This window comes from Urocitellus parryii, chromosome 6, assembly GCF_045843805.1.
Source record: "Urocitellus parryii isolate mUroPar1 chromosome 6, mUroPar1.hap1, whole genome shotgun sequence".
Lineage (NCBI taxonomy): Eukaryota > Metazoa > Chordata > Mammalia > Rodentia > Sciuridae > Urocitellus > Urocitellus parryii.
This window is the reverse complement of record NC_135536.1, coordinates 12,089,317-12,109,361: the sequence shown is the minus strand read 5'-3', so window position 1 is coordinate 12,109,361 and position 20,045 is coordinate 12,089,317. Positions and strand designations below refer to the sequence as shown.

General features: G+C 40.2%; 1 protein-coding gene across 4 annotated transcripts in view; it reads left to right on the top strand.

Annotated features, from left to right (window-relative positions):
* Window positions 1-20,045, top strand: part of Unc79 (unc-79 subunit of NALCN channel complex) — a 211,009-nt gene that overhangs the window by 170,382 nt on the left and 20,582 nt on the right. For all 4 annotated transcript variants that reach the window (XM_077799972.1, XM_077799971.1, XM_077799969.1 and 1 more), the window contains 7 exons: window positions 1,149-1,253; window positions 8,105-8,182; window positions 12,047-12,136; window positions 14,947-15,122; window positions 16,055-16,241; window positions 17,581-17,778; window positions 19,886-19,963. In XM_077799972.1, the coding sequence (XP_077656098.1) occupies window positions 1,149-1,253; window positions 8,105-8,182; window positions 12,047-12,136; window positions 14,947-15,122; window positions 16,055-16,241; window positions 17,581-17,778; window positions 19,886-19,963 (912 nt within the window). The remainder of the gene's footprint in view (window positions 1-1,148; window positions 1,254-8,104; window positions 8,183-12,046; window positions 12,137-14,946; window positions 15,123-16,054; window positions 16,242-17,580; window positions 17,779-19,885; window positions 19,964-20,045) is intronic.

Genomic DNA, 20,045 nt, shown 5'->3' with positions numbered 1-20,045 from the left:
GGGTGGCAATTACATGAGTGTTCAATCCATCTTGATCCACTTAACTGTATGCTTATATTTTATGTACTTTTCTGCATGTGTGTTATACTTGACAATAAAAAAGATTTATAAAATTAAAATCCATCCAATGTGCTATCAATAGCAGGACTGATTGATGAATATTGCTATATTCATACAATAAAAATGCTATTAAGCTGCTGAGTTGAGAGCTAAGTTTATTAGTAGGGATTATTTTTAAAACTTATGTAGTGGGCTGGGGATGTGGCTCAAGTGGTAGCGCCCTTGCTTGGCATGCGCGGGTCGCTGGGTTTGATCCTCAGCACCACATAAAAATAAAATAAAGATGTTATGTCCACCAAAAACTAAAAAATAAATATTAAAAAATTCTTTCTCTCTTAAAAAAAACTTATGTAGTGAAGTCACTATTATGCACAATATGATACCATTGTAGAAAGTTTTTTAAAAAATGGAACAATATTCTATGTTCTAATGGAGGTATGTATATAGTCAAAGTGTGAAAACATACATGAAAGATTAAGCAACAGATTCAGAATGGTGCCTACTTTGAAGAAGGGAGGAAGAAAAAGAAGGGTACTCTATAGATATATTCAACTGTTTCTGTAATGTTTCATTTATCATTTTGAAAAGGCTAAATTAAATAAAGCAAATGATACTGTTTGGCAAGATGGGGGTAGGTATACAACATATTCCATTCTCTTTCTTTTTCTGTATACTTGAAATAGTCCACTTAAAAAATGAGTTCCTTGGAGAAAATATGGAACTTTTTAAACAGTTACATGAGTTTCTCTCTAACTCATTTTGTATTGAAAAATGCTTTAGATTTGTTTAATTGTTGCAGTTTTTGGAATCTATTTCTTAAGACTGAGTACTAAATCCTATGGTTTTATATTTAAGAAACAGTCTATCACTTCATATCCATTAAATTATGTGTCCTTATTGCTTCAGTAAACTCATTATGCATGCAAAAATGCCTTTTTCTTTCTTGCTTTAATTTGATTTCTTCAGCACAGCTGTGCTTTTTAAAATATTCTTATTTCTGATCTTGGAATTTGGGGAAGCTCTTTGACATATATCTACTCTAACTACATTTTTAAATCACTTACCTTTGCTGTTTTGTTTTTTTCCAGGAACGGGATAAATTCTACTTATCTCGTAGTGTTGTTCTGGAACTTCTACAGGCCCTGAAACTCAAATCTCCTTTGCCAGATACAAACCTCCTTCTGCTTGTCCAGGTAGGCTTATGCTGTGTTTGTAAAATGCTTTATGGGGTCCATGCATACTTGGAAAGATTAAGAGATGAGGGGCAGATGCATAAGTGCCAGGTGCCTTTGTTCAGAGATGAGAAATAATATATTGTATATGAGCCAAAGTTCTAATAAATATGATGCACTCAGCACTTCCACTGGCTTAAAAAGAAAAAAAAGAAGCATTAGTTTTGACCCTAGTGAGGAACTGGTTCTGTGAGGGACAAAAAGAAGAATGAGGCAATAGTTTCTATCCTCGAGAAATTTGTAATCCAGTAGGTTGGAGGGGGAGCTCCCTCACCAGAGCGGAGATAGGCCAAACGAAGCAAAACATGGGGCAGCAGGCTCCAGAGTGATCACAGAGTCCGCTCAGTGTGGCTGAGTCAGTGAATGTTCTGGAAGGTGAGGTGAGCCAGGCCAGATACTGTAAATAACAGGATGTGCTGGTCCAGTCGAGGTGTAGGTGGGTGTAAATCAGCTATCGAAAGATCACTGAGGCAGACTCTGGAGAATCAGCTGTCATCATGCTGTTGGGTGTTGCTTTGAGGACACATGCATCCTCAGTGACCTTAACTCAGCATCTAAGACAAACAGACAGATTTTGATCACCTGAGACAGGCTGTGAAGGGTGCCATAAGAGAGAGAGGTAAACAGTTTGTGGGGAATTTGAGAGCAGGAGTGATCCCATCTCATGTGGTATGAAATCAGGGAGGACTTCAGAAGAAGTGACATTTGAGTTGAGTCACAAAGGATTAGTGGGTGCAGACAAATTTTTTTTTTTTTTTTGGCCTGGAGTTGGGGTTTGGCCCAGAGCTTGACTGGCTTCAAACAATAGGGGAGACAGAGGCAGGAAGTTAGAGTAAATTTAGGGACAATGACATGAGGATGGAACTGAGCACAACAGGCCGGTAGCGTTAGAGGAGTCCACAGGCATCTAGTAAACTGGGCCCCTGCCTCCACTCCAGGAGCTGAGGCTGGACTTAAAGCCATGAGCTGCAGTGGATCAGGGTATCATTCAGATGGCCATTGCACAAAGTGCCCACTAGCCAAATCACAGCGGTTTCCATTCTCCCTGGATTAGCATTAAGGCCAGTTCCAGAGTCTGGGCCTGCCAGTTAGAGGTTAAATGCCTGAAGGAAATTGGGAGCTTCGCATCAAGGAACTGGAAAGAGAGCTAAGATGTGGAGAGATAAAGGCAAAGAGAACATTTAATTGATTAATTGAACGTCTATTTTATGTTAAGCCATTATGAATCTTGAAACATGCAGGTGCTATTGCAGGATGATGGGGAAGAGATGAGGTCCTTTCCCTCCAGGAGTTTAGACTCTAGTAGGTGAAGTTGATATGTAACCAAAACTTTAAACATAGTGTATAGGTAGGTAATAAGAGACATGTGCTGAGTTAGAAATTGGTGTCAAAAAGGGACCATGTGGACGTTGAAGGACACACAGAAGTTCAAGTTTACCTGGTAGAGAAGAGGAGAACCACACTTGTCATTTACCAAGGGATATCCCCTGCATGGTTCCCTGACTTTCCCACTATACACTAATCATTAGGACCAGAATTGAGTTTTTCTCATAAGCCTGAGATTTATTAAAAAATTGGTGTTCTTTCAATGTATACCACTTTCATTGTATAGCCCAGGAGGAAGACAGAAGCAAGGACACAATCAGAAAGTATCTGTGCTCCTAAGGAGAGACAGACTGGATTTCTCCCAGCGGGTTGTTACCAGCAGCCACTCCTACTCTCATAACCTCAGTAGCACTATCTTTGAGTACAAGTAAAGCTGACCTTAAAGATGAACAGGCTCTCCCCTGGAGGAGGGGCAGGTGCACAGGCTTTAGTGAAATAGCCCAGGAGGGATTTAAGGGTAGCATTGGCAGTGTCTGCAAGTGTTGATGGCATTTCAGTGGTGGATGTGCACCCAAAACAAAACTAGATTTCGGGGCCCTGAGGGTGCTTTCCTGTAGACCTCAGTCTTGAGCAAAGCAGTTCTGTGTGGCTGATCTCCTTGGGGTCTGGCATCCCACACGGTAACTGCTGGGAGCTGGATTTCTATGAAGTACGTTAGTCAACCATAATAAGCACTTGTCACTAAACAGCAAAAGAACACTGGCAGTTTAAATTACTTAATGCTTAAGGAAACTATGAAAACAGTGATTATTGCATCACAATTAGATGAATAAATAACAAAAACAAATTAGCTTTAGGAAGAAAGAAGGCAAAAAGTAGACATTTCTAAGTGTATTTTATGAATTTCACCTTTTGTTTCAAATGTAACACTTTTATCTTAAATATGTATGTGTGCACACACACAGTCATTGAATTGTGAAATTTAAAAAGTCAAGTTGTAAAATTATTCAGATTGGAGAAGTGATTTGAAGACATTTTAAGTTTCTGCCCATGATGTACAACTTTTTGAATAATGTTTCATCCTTTTATGGCAAAAAAAAGTTAAAAATCATACCATTTTGAAGTAACACATCCTTCTTTTACAACCTCTTAGAGTAAATCATTTCCATTATTAATGAGAGAATGAAAGGGAGGCATATCCTGAGAACATAGTAGTTCCCTTTCCCACCCAGGGCTGCACAAATTATGGAGTCCTCCATGGGGTAAGGGAGGAGCACCTTTATCCCTTCTTTCTGTGAGTTTCCTAGTTCCTTTTTTCTTGTCCTTGATTGCCTGGACCCTCATACTATTCTCAGGAGGATGATGGAGGTGGCAGCCTGCTCTCCCATAGCTCCTCTTAGGCTGGAGGCTCTAGGCTGGACTCAAGGGAAGCGTTCTCTTTACTGATGGGCACTGTCAGTTTCTGGCACCTGGACAACCAGGCTTACAGCACAGACAGAATGGTTCCAGAGAAGCCAGACTTTCTTCATGGATCATCAGTGGCCAGTCTGAAGGCAGTAGAGGCATGTCTGTTCAGCTGAAAATGCCCTTGGAAAACAGAAAAGAAAAGAATAATTGGGAGGAAAACTACCCCCAGTGAACCCCATGAACACTGGTTCCATCACTGAGAAGACTCAGTTGTCCCAGCCTTGGGCTCACCAGTGACTCTTTTACCCTGTGAGGAACCACTGTTTGTTTCATCTACTTCTCTAATTCGTACCTTAGTAGACGGGTACATTTACTGAGGTGGAACCTTACGGTCTTCTCAGGCAGGCCATACCTTTGTTGTTTACCAGACACTCTAGCAGTACAAGAAACCCCTCAGAGGACACTGGAACTCTTGCCCAAGGAATGTGGGGTTACCAAATCTAAACATTCCAAGGCAGTAACAGGTACCACCAGTCTGCTTTTTTTTTTTTTTGTGGTGCTGAGGATTGAACCCAGGGCCTTGTGCTGCATGCGAGGCAAGCACTCTACCAACTAAGCCAAGCTATATCCCAGCCACCAGTCTGATTTTTAATTCCCACCAAGTCTGCCTGGGCCTGACATCAGGGGAGATTGCCCAGCCTCTCCTTGTGGTTGTCTGTTATTATTTGTTTGCTGTTGCTGTTATATTTCTTTCAGTGAAGTCAGGTAATCTTAAATTCTCAAGTGGAATTCCCCCCCCCCCAAAGAAAAAGAGGCACCCAGACAGGAAGTAATTTGACAAATAGAAAAAAAAGTGACCCTTTTCAGAATCTAAAATTGTCAACCACTAAGCCACATTTCTCCATCTATACTTGGGACAGATGGACTGTCATGTTATTTTTTAATTCAAATCTAGTAACATTTTTGCCTTGGCTTAAACATTTGTCTTCTGCTGGTTTGCTATAGATATTTGATGTGTGAGAGATTATTCTAATTGTTCTTGAGATGGATTAAAGGAAAGCATTCATAATAGAGCAATAATCCACTGAAAGTCATCATAAAAACTAAGTTCAAGTCAAAATGAATTTCCCCCAGCTCTTTAATGGTTCAAGAGTAGATATTCTGCTAATTTGCATGTACCGGAGTACTCCCACTCTGTGGGATATACCTGCATATTCAAGTTATGAGAAGTCATGTTGGTAAAAGGTTTTCTTTTAAAAATAGACTGATTGTGGGCTGGATGACAAAGAAATGGCAGTGGCACGGCTGTTGTCTCTAATTCACAGTCACTGCTGAGTGGAGTTGTTCATATCAGTTAGGTTCATCATAGTCTAATCACTCTCTGGGATGAGAGGTGGAGATACTATTTTGGGTATCATTTTGATAATGAATTTAGTAATGACACATAATGGATATCATGTTTCTTTTGTGTTCTTTTGTACTCCTGGAGGAGTGCATATTTCAGTGTCATATTTCTCTCTCTGAAAGTATGGAATTCTTCTTTCTACAGCAATTATCATTCCCCACTCTGATTTTATTTAGTCATATCTTTATACTTGGAGCAGTTCTGTGCAGATCTGGTGGAGTTCTTTACTGTTGTGGTTGGCAGCCATAATGAAGTAAAGACATTCATATGCTGGGCTCTTTGAGGCACCTCCATTACTTTAGGGTAATTTTTGATTGATTTGGACTTGCACAAGTCATCACAGATCTGATAGGTGGTGACTGCTTACATGCTGTTGAGGAGCTCACACTGTCCTCAGTCTGGTTTACTGAGAGTGGCAGGTGGCGAAGGTGCCTGCTGAAGGCACACAATGGTGCTTGAATGTTTTACTTCTTTGCAGATCCTGTCTTGCCATCAAGGGCCACCAGGCATGCAAGCACCCATTGGGGGGCCCAGACTTTGAACCATACATAAAGGAACAACTCTAAGCACCCCATACCTCGTGCATTAGGTGTACTCTGTCTTCCCTGTAGCCTCTCTTAGCTGTGCAGTTGCAATTCTGTTGTAAATAAATTAATTAAAATGAATGCCGGTGTCCTGACTAAGATTTTGGACTTAGGTATAAGTCATTTGCTTCCAATTGCAGACTCAGAGAGCTTTGGAAAATACTGTCTCTGTGAAAACATGCAGCATCTGTCAGGAGGTCAAGTTGGGGTGCTCCTGCTGCTTTTCACTTGGTCCTTCTATCAAGTGTTATTGTTTTATTTTTTCACTTACAGGTTTTGGCCAAAGTTAAAAGCTTCACAGCTTTTAAACCTGATTTAGTCACTTTTCCTTATACAGCATTAGAATAAATCTAAGTTAGGTGAAAAAACATAAGCATACCTGAATAAGATAATAGAAATTTTTAGGCTTCCCAGGATAATCCCAGCTGCTACTTTCTTTTCCAGATTCAGAGTAGCTGGCCTAATACATTCCTCACATTCAGTAATAGCATTTGAGACAAATGGAAATGACAAAATGTTAATGAGGAGATCTGGTATCCACTTCTGTCATTCAACTCCCAGGACAGCTCTGCCTGCTACTGTCTGCCCCAAGCCTGGTTACCTGTACCTAAACACCTTTCATGAAAAACCACATATCCCAAAGTTGAAGACCAGTTCTTAGTCATTATGCAAGAATTCTCAGGGCTCCTGGCCTCAGAAGGCTTTTGCCTTGTTAACCCAAACCTGCTGTCCAAGAATAGTGCTTAGACTTGGGCCCCTACTTAGCCAGACAATATACTAGTTTCTGTTCGCTTGTTCTAGAGCTCCTCAGCAGGCCTCCCTGAGATTTTCTGTGTGACCCTAGTCTGTGTTACTCCTCCCAGTTTGCAGGGAAGAAGCCTACCTGGCTGCACTTGTGGTCTTGACCCATCCAGCTTCCCTGTGCCTTCTGCATAGATGACAAGGAAGAGCTCTTGGTGTCAAAACTTCTTCAAAGCTTCTGGACTCTGCATAGCAGCTTCAGATCTCAAAGGGTCACTGGCCAAAGGCCAAGGAAGAAAAATTAAACAGGAGTAAATGACTCATAGTCAACTTTTCAGACCTTGTTTAACTTCTTTCCAAAAACTATAAGTAAATAGTTGGATGTTACATTAAGTGGGAAACACCTGCCAAAATCTGTAAGGAAGCAAATTAAATTGTAATCTGGCACATCTTTCTTCAGTGTGATCTCAAGTTAGAATTGATTAATTGGCTTCTTTCTTAAACTCTTGCTGAGCCCCTCTGGGATGCCAGACACTAGCTAGTGCCGAGGAGAGGTACTTGAAGGCTGGGTTCTTGAGAAGCTTGTGGCCAGCTGAGAAATAGACTGTTAGGTTGCCACCGTCTAATGTGATGGCTCTTGCAGTGGACATGTAAAAAGTCATGTGGGTATGTGGAGCACGACTGGTGTCATTCTTGGCCCAGAGGAGACATGTGAATGAAGTGGGGGGAGGAAGACAAGACACCAAGGATCCTTGGAGGGGATGAAATAGGCAGAGCACTTGCTCTGAAGCTGACTTTCTATTTTCATTCTGAATACATACTGTAATGACAGACGTCATGAAAATCTATGAAACCTTGCTAATAGTAACTGCCAAAAAGTGCTACAGAATAAATAGAATGAGTGACTTGTGGGGGGAGCTGAGGCAGGAGGATTGCAAGTTTGAGGCGAACCTGGGCAACTTAGTGAGACCTGGTCTTAAAATAAAAAGGGTGGGAATGTAGCTTAGTGATAGAGCACCCCTGAATTCAAGTGCTTCTCAGGGTGGGGGGATAATAAATAGATTGACTCCAGAGTAACTCTGACAATGTTGACATCTTTTATTTCTTCCACGATTGAACGCACCATTTCAATACCACCTGGTTTTTCTGGGCAAAGTAAAATCTGCATGCTCATGCAATTTCTATGCTGATAGGAATGAACTGTCATGATTAACATGATTAACTGAGGAATCCAGGGCGGACTGTCAAGAAAGTAAACACTAATGAGTTTAAGCCATTTTAATAAAATTACAAATTACTTATTACTGTCCAAATACTCTTAAAAATAATTATCCTTTCTTTTTTATTAGTTTATTTGTGCAGATGCTGGAACCAAACTAGCTGAATCAACAATCCTGAGCAAGCAGATGATAGCCTCTGTCCCTGGAGTAAGTCCTGACCAAATTAATTGTCTGCATTTTTGTATTTCATAAAATAGTGGTTATGAATGTAGGCTTTAGAGTCACACCAGGGTTTGAGGCCTGCTTTTACTAGCTGTGTGATTTTGTGAAATTATTTAACCTATGATTCTTTGATTTGCATCATCTGTAGAATAAGCTATAACTGGGCCTAAGGTACAGGCTGAGGGTGACTGGGACGATTCATGTAAAGCATATTCAAACAGTGCCAGCCATGTAGTTAGTAATGCATAGATTTCGTTGCCTATAATATCTATTAAAAATAATATTAACAAGCATTGCCTATTGTTGGATACTTTTTATTATTTTCTGCAATTGTAATTAATATGCAATGAACACCTTTGTGCATAAATCTTTGTACTTTGGATTACTTCTTATAGATTTCTGGAGTAGAATTATTATACTTTTAATGATATAAGTTTTTTTAAGTATTCTTTGTAGTAATTAGGGTAATGAAAGATGCTATGAGATAAAATCCCAATTCCCAGCAATTTAACACCAAAGAAACTTATTGTTCCTGTGAAATTTAAGTGAGCACACTGATGTCAAGGGAAAGGAACTACCACGCGTGGGCTCAGGGCTCAGGTTTCTTCCTTCATCTGCAGTCCTCTGCCATTCACTGGTGCTTGGGGAAAGAGAAGAGAATGAGGTACATGGGAGATTTTCGTGGGTCAGGTCTAGAAGTGCATATTTCTTCTACTCACATTTTTTTGGCTGGAGCCCAGTCACATGAGCACACACATCTAACAGCCAGAGAGGATGGGGAATGTGATCTACCTGTGTGCTAGGGAAGAAGAAAAGTGGCTCTGGGAAGTGGCCAGTCCCTCTGCGACACCCTCAGTGTTCCTGATTGATTAACTTTAGAACTCAATATTTGCTACCTATCATAGTTTGGGAAAAAAAGCCCTAATATGTAAAAGGTTTAATGAAATCAGTAAGTAGAAGGCAAATGTTCAGTGACAACAACAAAGCAGCAGTTGTAGGATTCACATATAGAACCTTTCCAAGGACCAGTTAATAAGCCATTTGAAAGAAACCTTTTACCCTTACATGTAATCAATGAATTACAAATTAATAAAATAAAAATAAAAGTAAAGCAAAATAAAAGAATATTTGAAAATATAAAAATTAAAATTGGCTAGTAAATCAGTATATTTATTTTTCTTTTTTAAAAATAGTTGCTTTAATGGAAGGGAAAAATCCCTCTATTAGCGTCTAGTTGACCTTAATTGGCTGGGGGGGGGGGGGAGGACAGATATAAAAAGCACTGTGTCCTTAATGTATGCCGCTTGATGATTGGAGATGGAATATACCTGTGGAACTGTCACAGCACAATCTCTGCTTATCTCCCATCTCCCCATTTGCTTATTTATTATTATTATTATGATAAGAACACTTAATATATAAGAACACTTAATATATTATAAGATCAACCCTTGTGACAAATTTTGTGTTCATGGTAGCATTGCTAACTGCAGGCACTGTGCTGCCCAGTAGAGTTCCAGGGCTTATTTATCTTGCATAACTGAAGTTTTGTACCTTGTGGCTGGTACCCCCATCCCAGAGTTTTCTTGATGATTAAACTTATTTATGGTGAAGGGAAACAAGCATTTTAGCTGTTGGTGGTAGTGAAAGCAACTTTACTAGAGTACAGTTTAACAAACTACTTCTAGGAATATGTTTGAGAAAATAAATATGCATCAAAAGATTTATAAGCAGGTATATGTTGTAAAGCATCTCTTAAAATAGCAAAAATATGGAAACAAAAATAAGTGTCCAATATTAGAGTTTTGTTTAATAAAGTAAGGTACATCTGACTATTACAATGTGGCTACTAAATCAATGTTTCAAAGAATATTTAAGTAATTGGAAAATGCTTGTGATGGATTTAATTAAAAAGCAAATTAGCAAAAGGTTGTTTCAGTCTTATAAATATTATGCATATGTGTGCTTTTTTCAAAAAACTTGAAAGGAAATTTTAACGGTTAGTTTTCAAAGAGGTGGAGAACAAGTATTAGGATTACAGTGATTTTAATTGTTCTTTTTAGTAACTTGTATTTTCCAAATTTTCTACAATGAGCATACATTCTTCTATAATTAAGAAATGTAACTTAAACCTCAGATATATTTTAAAGAAGAATTGTGTGTGCTCTGCTTCAATTCCTGTGTCTGAGGTTAGAGTACATTTTTCCACTCCTTTTTCATCATTTTCCTATTGAAATGAATATGGGCCTCTGAAACAAATGGAGCTTGACTCCTTATGTTCTGTTTTGTTTTTAAAAATATCACATCTAAGTTATACTTCTGCTTTACAAAGTAGAAAAAGAGGAATTGTAAATTACCTATTTTGTTTTGTGTATGTAGCTGGCTCCCTACATCCTGAATAAAAAGTGGATTTTAAGGCTTTTACTGGGCATAATTGCTGTCTCTAGAACAAAATACCTATGTAATAGTAAAGTCTTTGCTCTCATTTCTTGAGATTCAGACTTAAAAGGTGAATATTGAATAATGCTCTTGGTAATGACTTTCCGTGACATTTGCCTAGTTGAACTGGTATAAAATACTGCTTATGAAAGAAACAAATCCCTTTCAAGAAATTCAAGAACAGAGTCTATGCTCCTATTTGCATGATGTGTGAAAGGTCAAAGAAAATGGAATAAACCAGGGGGAAATCCTCCTTGCACAGAAGGATTCATATTGCAAAAGCAGGAACACAATAACCTTTTACAATTCCTTCACTTGATTCAAATTAAAAGAAGAAAACCTTAGAACATATGAAATGCTTGGAAAACACTCTGACAGACTGCCACTAGCCTTATTTTACTGTTTGTTATCCTGTCAGAAGAACTGACAAGCGTAACATTCTAGAAGAGAGAGGAGGTGATAGAGTTCAGTGCTATGCAGATTTACATGAATATGGGAAAATGAGAGCCACTGGGTGAGCTAGTTAAGTCTATAATGTTCCAGATTTTCCTAAAGAAAGCCAAGAGAAGCCTTTAGCATGGTATTCATACCGCTTCAAAGACTGCCTGCTTTTGATCCACATTATACCCGGCCTGATGTGTGGGTTCTCTCATAAGGCTTTGATGTAGCAGCCTGTCTATTCATTTTCCTTTGCTTTGCTTATAATCCTACATTTGCTGCATTTCCCCGAGAAGGCAGGTCTCTGCCGCTTAATAACCTCAAACACAAACATGCTTTATTTTCCTTTAAAAGTTCCCTAACATACTTTAGGTATGTACAGAAGGTGACCATTTTTGTTTCTTTCTCCTATCTATCTCTAGCAAGAACTTGACATGGATACCTGTGTCTATTTAGTAGTGCCCCGACTATCTACATGAAGTTAAGTTGTAAGCGACTTGACTTGAACATAAGAATTTTTGAGTCAGCAAAACAATGTTTATATATATTTAGTTAGTAATATATATGTGCACACATTTAAAGAGATAAGATTCTGGTGGTGAAGTTTGGTAACACATTTTACTTACATTTTAGATTTCCCCAGAGTGATAGTGTTAACAGTAGTTTTGAGGTGATAATGGCATTATGTATGATTCATGTGTACAGACCAGCTTAAAAATAAGCAAAAATCAGTCTCATTACCCAGGGGAAACAGCATTTAACTCTGCCCCTGGAAGGCGCCCCTGTGTCTTTACTCTGCCACAAACCTTTGAGTAATTTCTGCCCAAACCATGGGCAGACAGTCACAGACTAAGCTGGGTGGTAGAGTGAGTCAGAAATCCAGAAAATGCAACAAGTCCTTAGCAAAGAGGGTACAGCTAGAGTGGGTTGGAAAGAAATGCAGCTGTGGCCAGTCGTGTGCTTGTGTTTCAGTGTGGGACCGCAGCCATGGAGTGCGTGCGGCAGTCCATTGGTGAAGTGCTGGACTTCATGGCGGACATGCACACGCTGACCAGACTGAAGGTAGGACCCCATCTTCTCATATCTTAGTTTCACTAAATGCAAGATGTTTTTAAAGGATTAAACAGACCATGTGGGGAATTTATTGGTACCTGGGGAGGCAGCTAGAACATTGTTAAATGAGCCCATATCTTGGGGTCTGAAGAACTAGAGTCCAGTTCTGCTAAAAAAGAAAAGAAGAAAGATAGTCATATGACATAAGCTTTGTACTACCTTTATTTTTGCCATTTATTCAGTTTCACAATATCCCTATTATAATATTATCCCCATTTTACAAATTCAGGAACTGAGGCTTGGTCTGATGTAGCATTTTGGTCAAGGTGACACTACTAATAAGTAGTTGAACCTAAGGCTGTTGTGACTCCCAATCCATCTCCTTTTACTGCACCACATGGAGTCATTTAACTCCCTGGAGCTTCAGTTTCCTCATTTGCAAAGTGAGTCTATGACACCTCCCTTGCCTGATTGTTGTAGGGTTTATATAAAATAATGTATGCAAGGAGAATTTCTTACACAGTAGCACCTTATGCAGACATAGCCATTTATTTTTTTATCTGCAATTGAAGTTATCTTCTTCAAGAAAATAATTAAAGAGGGGCTGGGGTTGTGGCTGAGTGGTAGAGCACTTGCCTAGCATGTGTGAGGTACTGGGTTCGATTCTCAGCACCATGTATAAACAAATAAATAAATAAAGGTCCATCAATAACTAATAAAAATTTTTTAAAAGAAAATAATTAAAGAAGGGGAGAGAACAAAATTTAATTTGCATATGGACAAAATCTCAGTGAAGTTGTTGAGTTTATTGATTGTTTTACAAGGTGGAATGAATAACTGATATGGGTCCACTTCTCTTCCATGATTCAACCAGGGAGCCAAAAGATTAATAATCTGAAAGTCTTGAGGAAGGCCCTGGATGGAGGGCAGATTAGAATCCAAACATGACCCAAGAGCAGCCAAATTGCAATTTAGCACTGAATGATTTCTTTTTGATAAACAAGAACTTAGTGATCCAAGAAGTTCAACAGCTAAAATTGTGGTTCCTTTTTCACTGAGCTTAGTTTTTAGACGCTGCTTAGATGATCTTGGTACAGTGATAAATTTGCAAATGTTAGGTGCAAAGGAGAATCAAAATTAAGCTCATTATGTGTAATCTAGAGAAGAAAAATAAAGAATGACATGAAAGTAGGGGGGGATTATAAGAGAGGTGAGAGGGGACACGGGGGAGGTGGGAGGAGAGGAAAGATAGGGAAGCAGGGAAGGTAGATATGACCAGAGTATGTTATATGCATGTGTGAAATTATCACAGTGAAAGCCACTATTTTGTACAATTAACACATTAATAATTATAATTTTAAAAATAAGCTGAAAATTTCTCATCATGTGTAAACTCTGTCATTTTTTTTGGTGGTGGGGGGGGGCAGGTACCAGGAATTGAATTTGGGAACTTGACCCCTGAGCCACATCCTTAGCCCTGTTTTGCATTTTATTTAGCGACAGGGTCTTGCTGAATTGCTTAGCACCTTGCTTTTTCTGAGGCTGGCTTTAATTTGTGGTCCTCTTGTCTCAGCCTCTGGAGCTGCTGTGATTATAGGTGCCCAGCTTAACCCCAGTCATTTTTTTAAAGCAAGAATATGCATTTTATATCTATCTTATTTATTTGTATGTGGTGCTGAGGATCGAACCCAGGGCCTTGCACTTGCTAGGCAAGTGCTTTACCACTGAGCCACAATCCCAGCCCCAACCCCAGTTATTTTTAAGAAAACTCCCCTACCATTTGGTCACATGCTGATTACTAATTACTGAATATAGGTGCCCACACTTAAATGACATTGATGCATAAAGAAGAGGAAATGATTATTACTCAAGCATTTTGAGATTGTTTTGCAGACATTTTCAAAAAATATTAAGAAAGAGACATAGGCTGGGTATATAGCTCAGTTGGTAGAGTGCTTGCCTTGCATGCACTAGGCCCTGGGTTCAATCCCCAGTACCACACAGACACACAGACACACACACACACACACACACAAAAAAAAAAAAAAAAAAGATCCATGATGATTAAAAGGTTGGAAACTGTAGACATAATCCAACCATCTGACCTTGCATATTAGGAAACAGATCAGAAAGGTCAAGTGGCAAGTGGTTTCTCTCAGGCCATGTAGCTAGTTAAGACAGGAGTGGGTCTCAAGTCCCAGTTCACTTTATTTTCCCATGAAGCCACACTAAGCATAAGGCTTTCAAAATTAATTAAGAAATATGTATTGAGCACCTATAATGTGTCTAGCTCTGTTCTAGCATTGGGGCTGCAGTAGTGAGCCAAAGCAGACATAATTGCTGCCCCCACTTAACTTATAGTCTACTAGAAAACTGAATTTAATGAACATTTCACACAAACCAAAGTGAAATTATGACTCACAATTGGTATAAAGAATGAGTAGACAGTGGCATGGACCAGCCAAGGAATTCAGGGAAGGCTTCCTAGGGGAAGTAACTCTTGAGCTAAAATCTGAACAAATGGGTGAAAAGGGCAGGGACAGTATTTCAGGCAGAGGAACAGCAGAGCCAGTGCAGCTAGAGCTGGGATGGATGGAGGTGAGATGTGGAGGCTGCAGGAATCAGACATTCTGGCTGTACAGGTCCTGCTGAGGAATGATTCCCTACTTGGTCCTAAAAACGATGTGAAACCATTCTAGTTTAATCAGGTTGTGGGCTTGAGGTGGTGATGGGAGGGGAAGGGACAACCTGATGTTTGAAGAGTGCCTGGCATGTCTCCACTGTCTGCCAAAGTCACAAAATATCATTTGGTTTTGCAGAGCCACATGAAGACGTGCTCCCAGCCTCTGCATGAAGATACATTTGGCGGACACCTCAAAGTGGGTCTGGCTCAGATTGCTGCTATGGAAATCTCCCGGGGCAACCACAGAGATAACAAAGCCGTGATCCGCTATCTGCCTTGGCTCTACCACCCTCCTTCTGCCATGCAGCAAGGGTAAGACCCTTGTTATTCTAGGGATGAGGGAAGACAAGACCAGAAATGCCCTTGAGGCTCCTGGGGCTCATCCAGAGCTTGCCATGCACTGAAGAGTCATGAGAGTCAAGTATGATTGGTTAGGAAGATGGAAATCAGGGTCCCACCCCATACCTACTTGCTGACCTTGGGCACCTTGTGGGATGCTGCCAGTAAAAGAAACTTGCCCTTGTACATATGAAAACCTCCATCATCCTCATGGAGGATGAAAACTTAAAACAGAGTTATCACTTTTGCTCAGTTTCAACTAGTGAAATTATTCCATAGGTACATTTCTAGCACTTGCATGGCCTGTGCTCTTAAATAGCTTAGTTTATAGCTGGAACCAAGTGTCAGCAGGGATGAAATAGTGCAAGGAGATGCAAGCCCCTGCTCCTGCCTCTAGAGGGGCTGGAGGAGAGGCAGGTTTCCCTGGGAACTCAGAGAAGACTTGAGCCTGCTGTTTTGCATGGTCCGCCTTTCTGTAGAGGAAAGGATGGGGGTGGTAAAGAGAGCAGGAGGAGAAAATTGTGTGCAGAAAACTGTGCAGCCAGGTATATGTCTGCTCCTTTGTTCCCTCCCTCTAGTGAGAATGTCAGAGAAGAACTTTCTGATGAGAAGAAAGGAAAGGGTTCAAAAGAAGCAGGTCAGAGACAGCCAGGCCACAGAGGAATGATACTTAATCCTCTGCCACCAATGGCCGTTCTTTGCTCAAGAAGCTAAGCTGCAGGATTAGAGTGAAAAACAAGAAAACAAATGCATCATTTGATTGATACTCTAGCGCCTTGGTGTCATATTTTATGTAATTGCTGGCAAGACCTCATTTTTAATCTCTTCCTTCAATAAACATTCATGTGCCTCCAACAAAACAGAAAATATAAACTCATCTTTAACACATCCTTCTTCTCTAACAGACCTAAAGAATTCATTGAGTGTGTCTCCCACATCCGTCTGCTGTCGTGGCTGCTTCTGGGTTCCCTCACTCATAACGCAGTGTGTCCGAACACCTCCTCTCCCTGCCTTCCCATACCTCTGGATGCAGGTTCCCATATTGCAGACCATCTTATTGTTATCCTGATTGGATTTCCAGAGCAATCAAAGGTAAGTGATTTCTGCAAGATTAGGACCATGTGCATCAAAATTGCTAATGGAAACCCTTATCAGCCAATTATGTTTCTTCTCAGAAGTAAATGCATCTTGTCACTTGCCCTCCTGTGGATATTAGAAAAGCAACTTTGTGCTAATGCCTTATTTAAAGTTGTTTAAATTCCCAGACTGTCTTTTTTTCTCCCTAAATTGTTTTCTGGCTTACTTTTATGAAGATAAATTATGGAGGCAGGCAAGAGTTGGCTTCCCAGGCTAGAAATATAATAAAAATTCTGTGATCAGTTTTCCAAACCAAGACTGAAGAGGAGAAAAACTTATACTCTAATTCTTCATGCACTCTTTCCAATTAAAATCTTTAGGGGTCCATGAAAATGCAACATGAAAATAAGAAGGCTAGTGGAAGCTCCCTAAAGCACACCCTGGAATCACCTGCACAGAGAAACTTTGTAAATCATAGAGACAGGTGATGTACTTAAGGGGATAAAGTAAGCTACTGATCCTGACTCTGCTTGTGCAAACCAGACACTCCTAACAAGCTACAATGGCAAAGTCCTTTTCCAGAGCTCAGACCAGTCCAGGGAGGTCCCAGTGGGTTTGGGGAAGTTGGGCTTTGGGCCAGGACAAGCTGATAAAATGGAGCACCCACCCATCTATGGTTGCCAAAAGAAATCAAGCAATCAATCAGTTTCTTCTATTTCATTCCAAATCTGTGTTTGATTCCTAACCAAGGTACTTATAATTTTGTGAGCTTGAGTATATTACTTAAACTTTCTGAGCTCCTGTGTTCCATCTGTAGAGTAGATTGAGGGGATAATTTGAGAGTGATAGAAGTGATCTTTGGAAAGTCTTTTGTACTGTCCCTGGTATGCTGTAGGTACTTACTCAATGAATCATTACCAGCGAGGAAGGAAAACCCTTACTGCTGCTGCTGCTGCTACAAGTGTAATTATTAAGAGCTGGGAATTGTGTTCTGTATTACCTCATTTGCTCCTAACTCCACTTCTTGGAACAGGCTACAATTATTCCCACTTTACAGATGAGGAAACATCCTAAAACAGTAGAATGATTATTCTTCCTGATATGGTTTACGGATAGGAATGTCAGTTTCATTAAAGAGCAAGGGGGGTGAGTAGATTTGTTCTGCTAATGATGATGCCCTCTCTTGGAAAAGAGGCTTTGTTCTCTGAGCACACTCCCACCTACGAGGAAGAGCAGACTGTTCTAAGGTGATGAGTCACGAGTTTGTAACTGAGATAACTCCTGTGTGCATGGGCTGTGCTCCCTGGCAAGGCTGCTAGAGGCCCGCAGCAGCGCCCTGTCTTCTCCTCTCCAGACATCTGTGCTCCACATGTGCTCCCTCTTCCACGCATTCATCTTTGCTCAGCTCTGGACGGTATACTGCGAACAAAGTGCCGTAGCTACGAACGTGCAAAATCAGAACGAATTCAGCTTCACGGCAATACTGACAGCACTGGAGTTTTGGAGTAGGGTGACACCCAGCATCCTCCAGCTAATGGCCCATAACAAAGTGGTGAGTTCTCAAAGAAGACTCCCCTCTGGGGTACAGTCTCATAATGTCTAGACCACACTCAGTCCCTTCTGACACCTGTTCTTTTACAGATCTCAGTGGTCAGATTGTGTAAATACATCAGGGATTTATTTTGTTAATAAGATGGACATTCTACTTGCATAAGAATTTGGTTGAAAACAACACAAATGGTAGTCAAGAGATCTGTTGTACTTCATGGTGACACTTGAAAATTGCTAAGAGGTATATTTTAAGTGTTCTCATCCAAAAATAAGCATACAAGTAATGCATATGTTAAATATCTTCACTTAGTTATTCTACATTATATATATGTATCAAAACATCATATTATAGACTGTAAGTATTTAGAAACCCAAAGCAAGTAAAAAGCAAACAATTTTTATTTTTCCTGCCTAATGCCAAATAAACTTTATATGAAATTTCGACCTTTAAGGTTTTATTGTTCTATGAAGTCAGACAGTTAAAAGGGAGATTCAAACAATTTTTGGATTCCAAAGCAATTTGGGGAAATCTTAGCCAGTTAGGTCATCTTTTTAAGAGCGAACTGACCCCAGGAGTTCATTCTAGTCAGCCCAAACGAGCCTTACCTTTTTGGGTTGCCTTAGAAGTGATTTTTAAACTGCTCCCCAGATTTCAAATCCATTTTACTATTTATGGCTCACCTTAGAAAGGGGCTGCTCCAGACTGCATGGGAAATATCTGGAGGATGCTTAGCCTAAGCACACGTCATTGATAAGGCTGGTCCTCACTGAGTCAGTTGGAGGGCATGGGAGGAATTTACAAGGAGTCTTTGGGTTCCAGTTGCTATGCCAGAGGAGGGTGCTCAGTCAGGAGGACGGCAGCCAGTGTCTTGCTTACAGGGGCACCACCAGTGGACAAGGAGTGGGGAACCCGGAGCAACCATCTGATGATTCCAGTGTTCGCGAAACCATACTGCCCCGTGCACCAAAGGCATTTGGGACATGATTTTTTAGTTGATTGGATATTAATCTAGAAAATATTTTCTTTTAGCTCTAGTTAGGAAGGGAATTACACATTTTCTTCAGTTAAGCCCTTTCTTTGTTTTAGAGAAGCACATGTTGCAATTTTATAGAGGGAGAGGTTTTAGTTGAATGTAAAGAACATTATTTGAAAATTTTAGGCTTTACAAACAATTCTGACTGCTCCAATTCATTGGATCACAGATTCTAGCATTCTACTATGTTATTTTAAATAAAACACTGATATTAGAGGCTGAGACAGAGTATGGCGAGTTCAAAGCCAGCCTCAGCAAAAGCAAGGCACTGAGCAACTGAGTGAGACCCTGTCTCTAAATAAAATACAAAACAGAGCTGGGGTGGTGGCTCAGTGGTCAAGCACCCCTGAGTACAATCCCTGGTACCTGCCCCCCAGAGCCCCCCCAGGAAAACAGTGAATTAGAATCTTACACTTTAGGTATTAAAACTCTCCTTCTGCTGTCATTACTTTTTTGATACCAAATGTTATGTGTTGCCAGTGAATTTTTTACAAATGATGTTTCAAATGAATTTAAATTAATTTTATTTTGAAAATCTTGTCGGACAATATAAGCCTATCTGGTAAAATCCTTCAGGAGTATTAAAAATCCAGCCTCAGGCATTTCCGATGAGGGATCTCATCTCCATTGTACTTTGGAACTGTCGCATTTCATGGCTCCCTTGTTCAGTAGAGAACAAAGCCTCAGAGGCAGATCTGCAGTAAGTTAAGCAGCCCTTCCCTGTGGGAAACAGGGAAGACAGGATCAAGGTGGAGGAAATGACCCAAGCTTTGTCCTCTGGTGTGAGTCCTAGGCTGTGCAGATTAGTGAGGTCAATGCCTGAGTGCCCTCCGCAACCTTGAGTTAGGTGATAAAGGAACAACAATTCCAAGACCTCTGGAGGGTTTTTAAATTCCATTTCCTGTTTGAGTTTTAGAGGTGAATGAACACCACTCTCTGTGGTTCCCTGTGGCCATTATGCAGAAAGCCTTCCTGGGCACAGGGGCATTAGGCGCCTGTGACTGTAGACTAGTTCATTATATTAAGTCGGTATATCACTGGGAGTGGAATTGACTTTCATGTTTGTTGTTTCAGATGGTAGAAATGGTGTGTCTCCATGTGATTAGTTTAATGGAGGCATTGCAAGAATGCAATTCAACCATTTTTGTCAAGGTAGGACAATCTTACAATTTTCTTATACACCATTTTATGTCGCCAAAAACCAATGTGGATTTATTTCAAATGTATGTTCCAA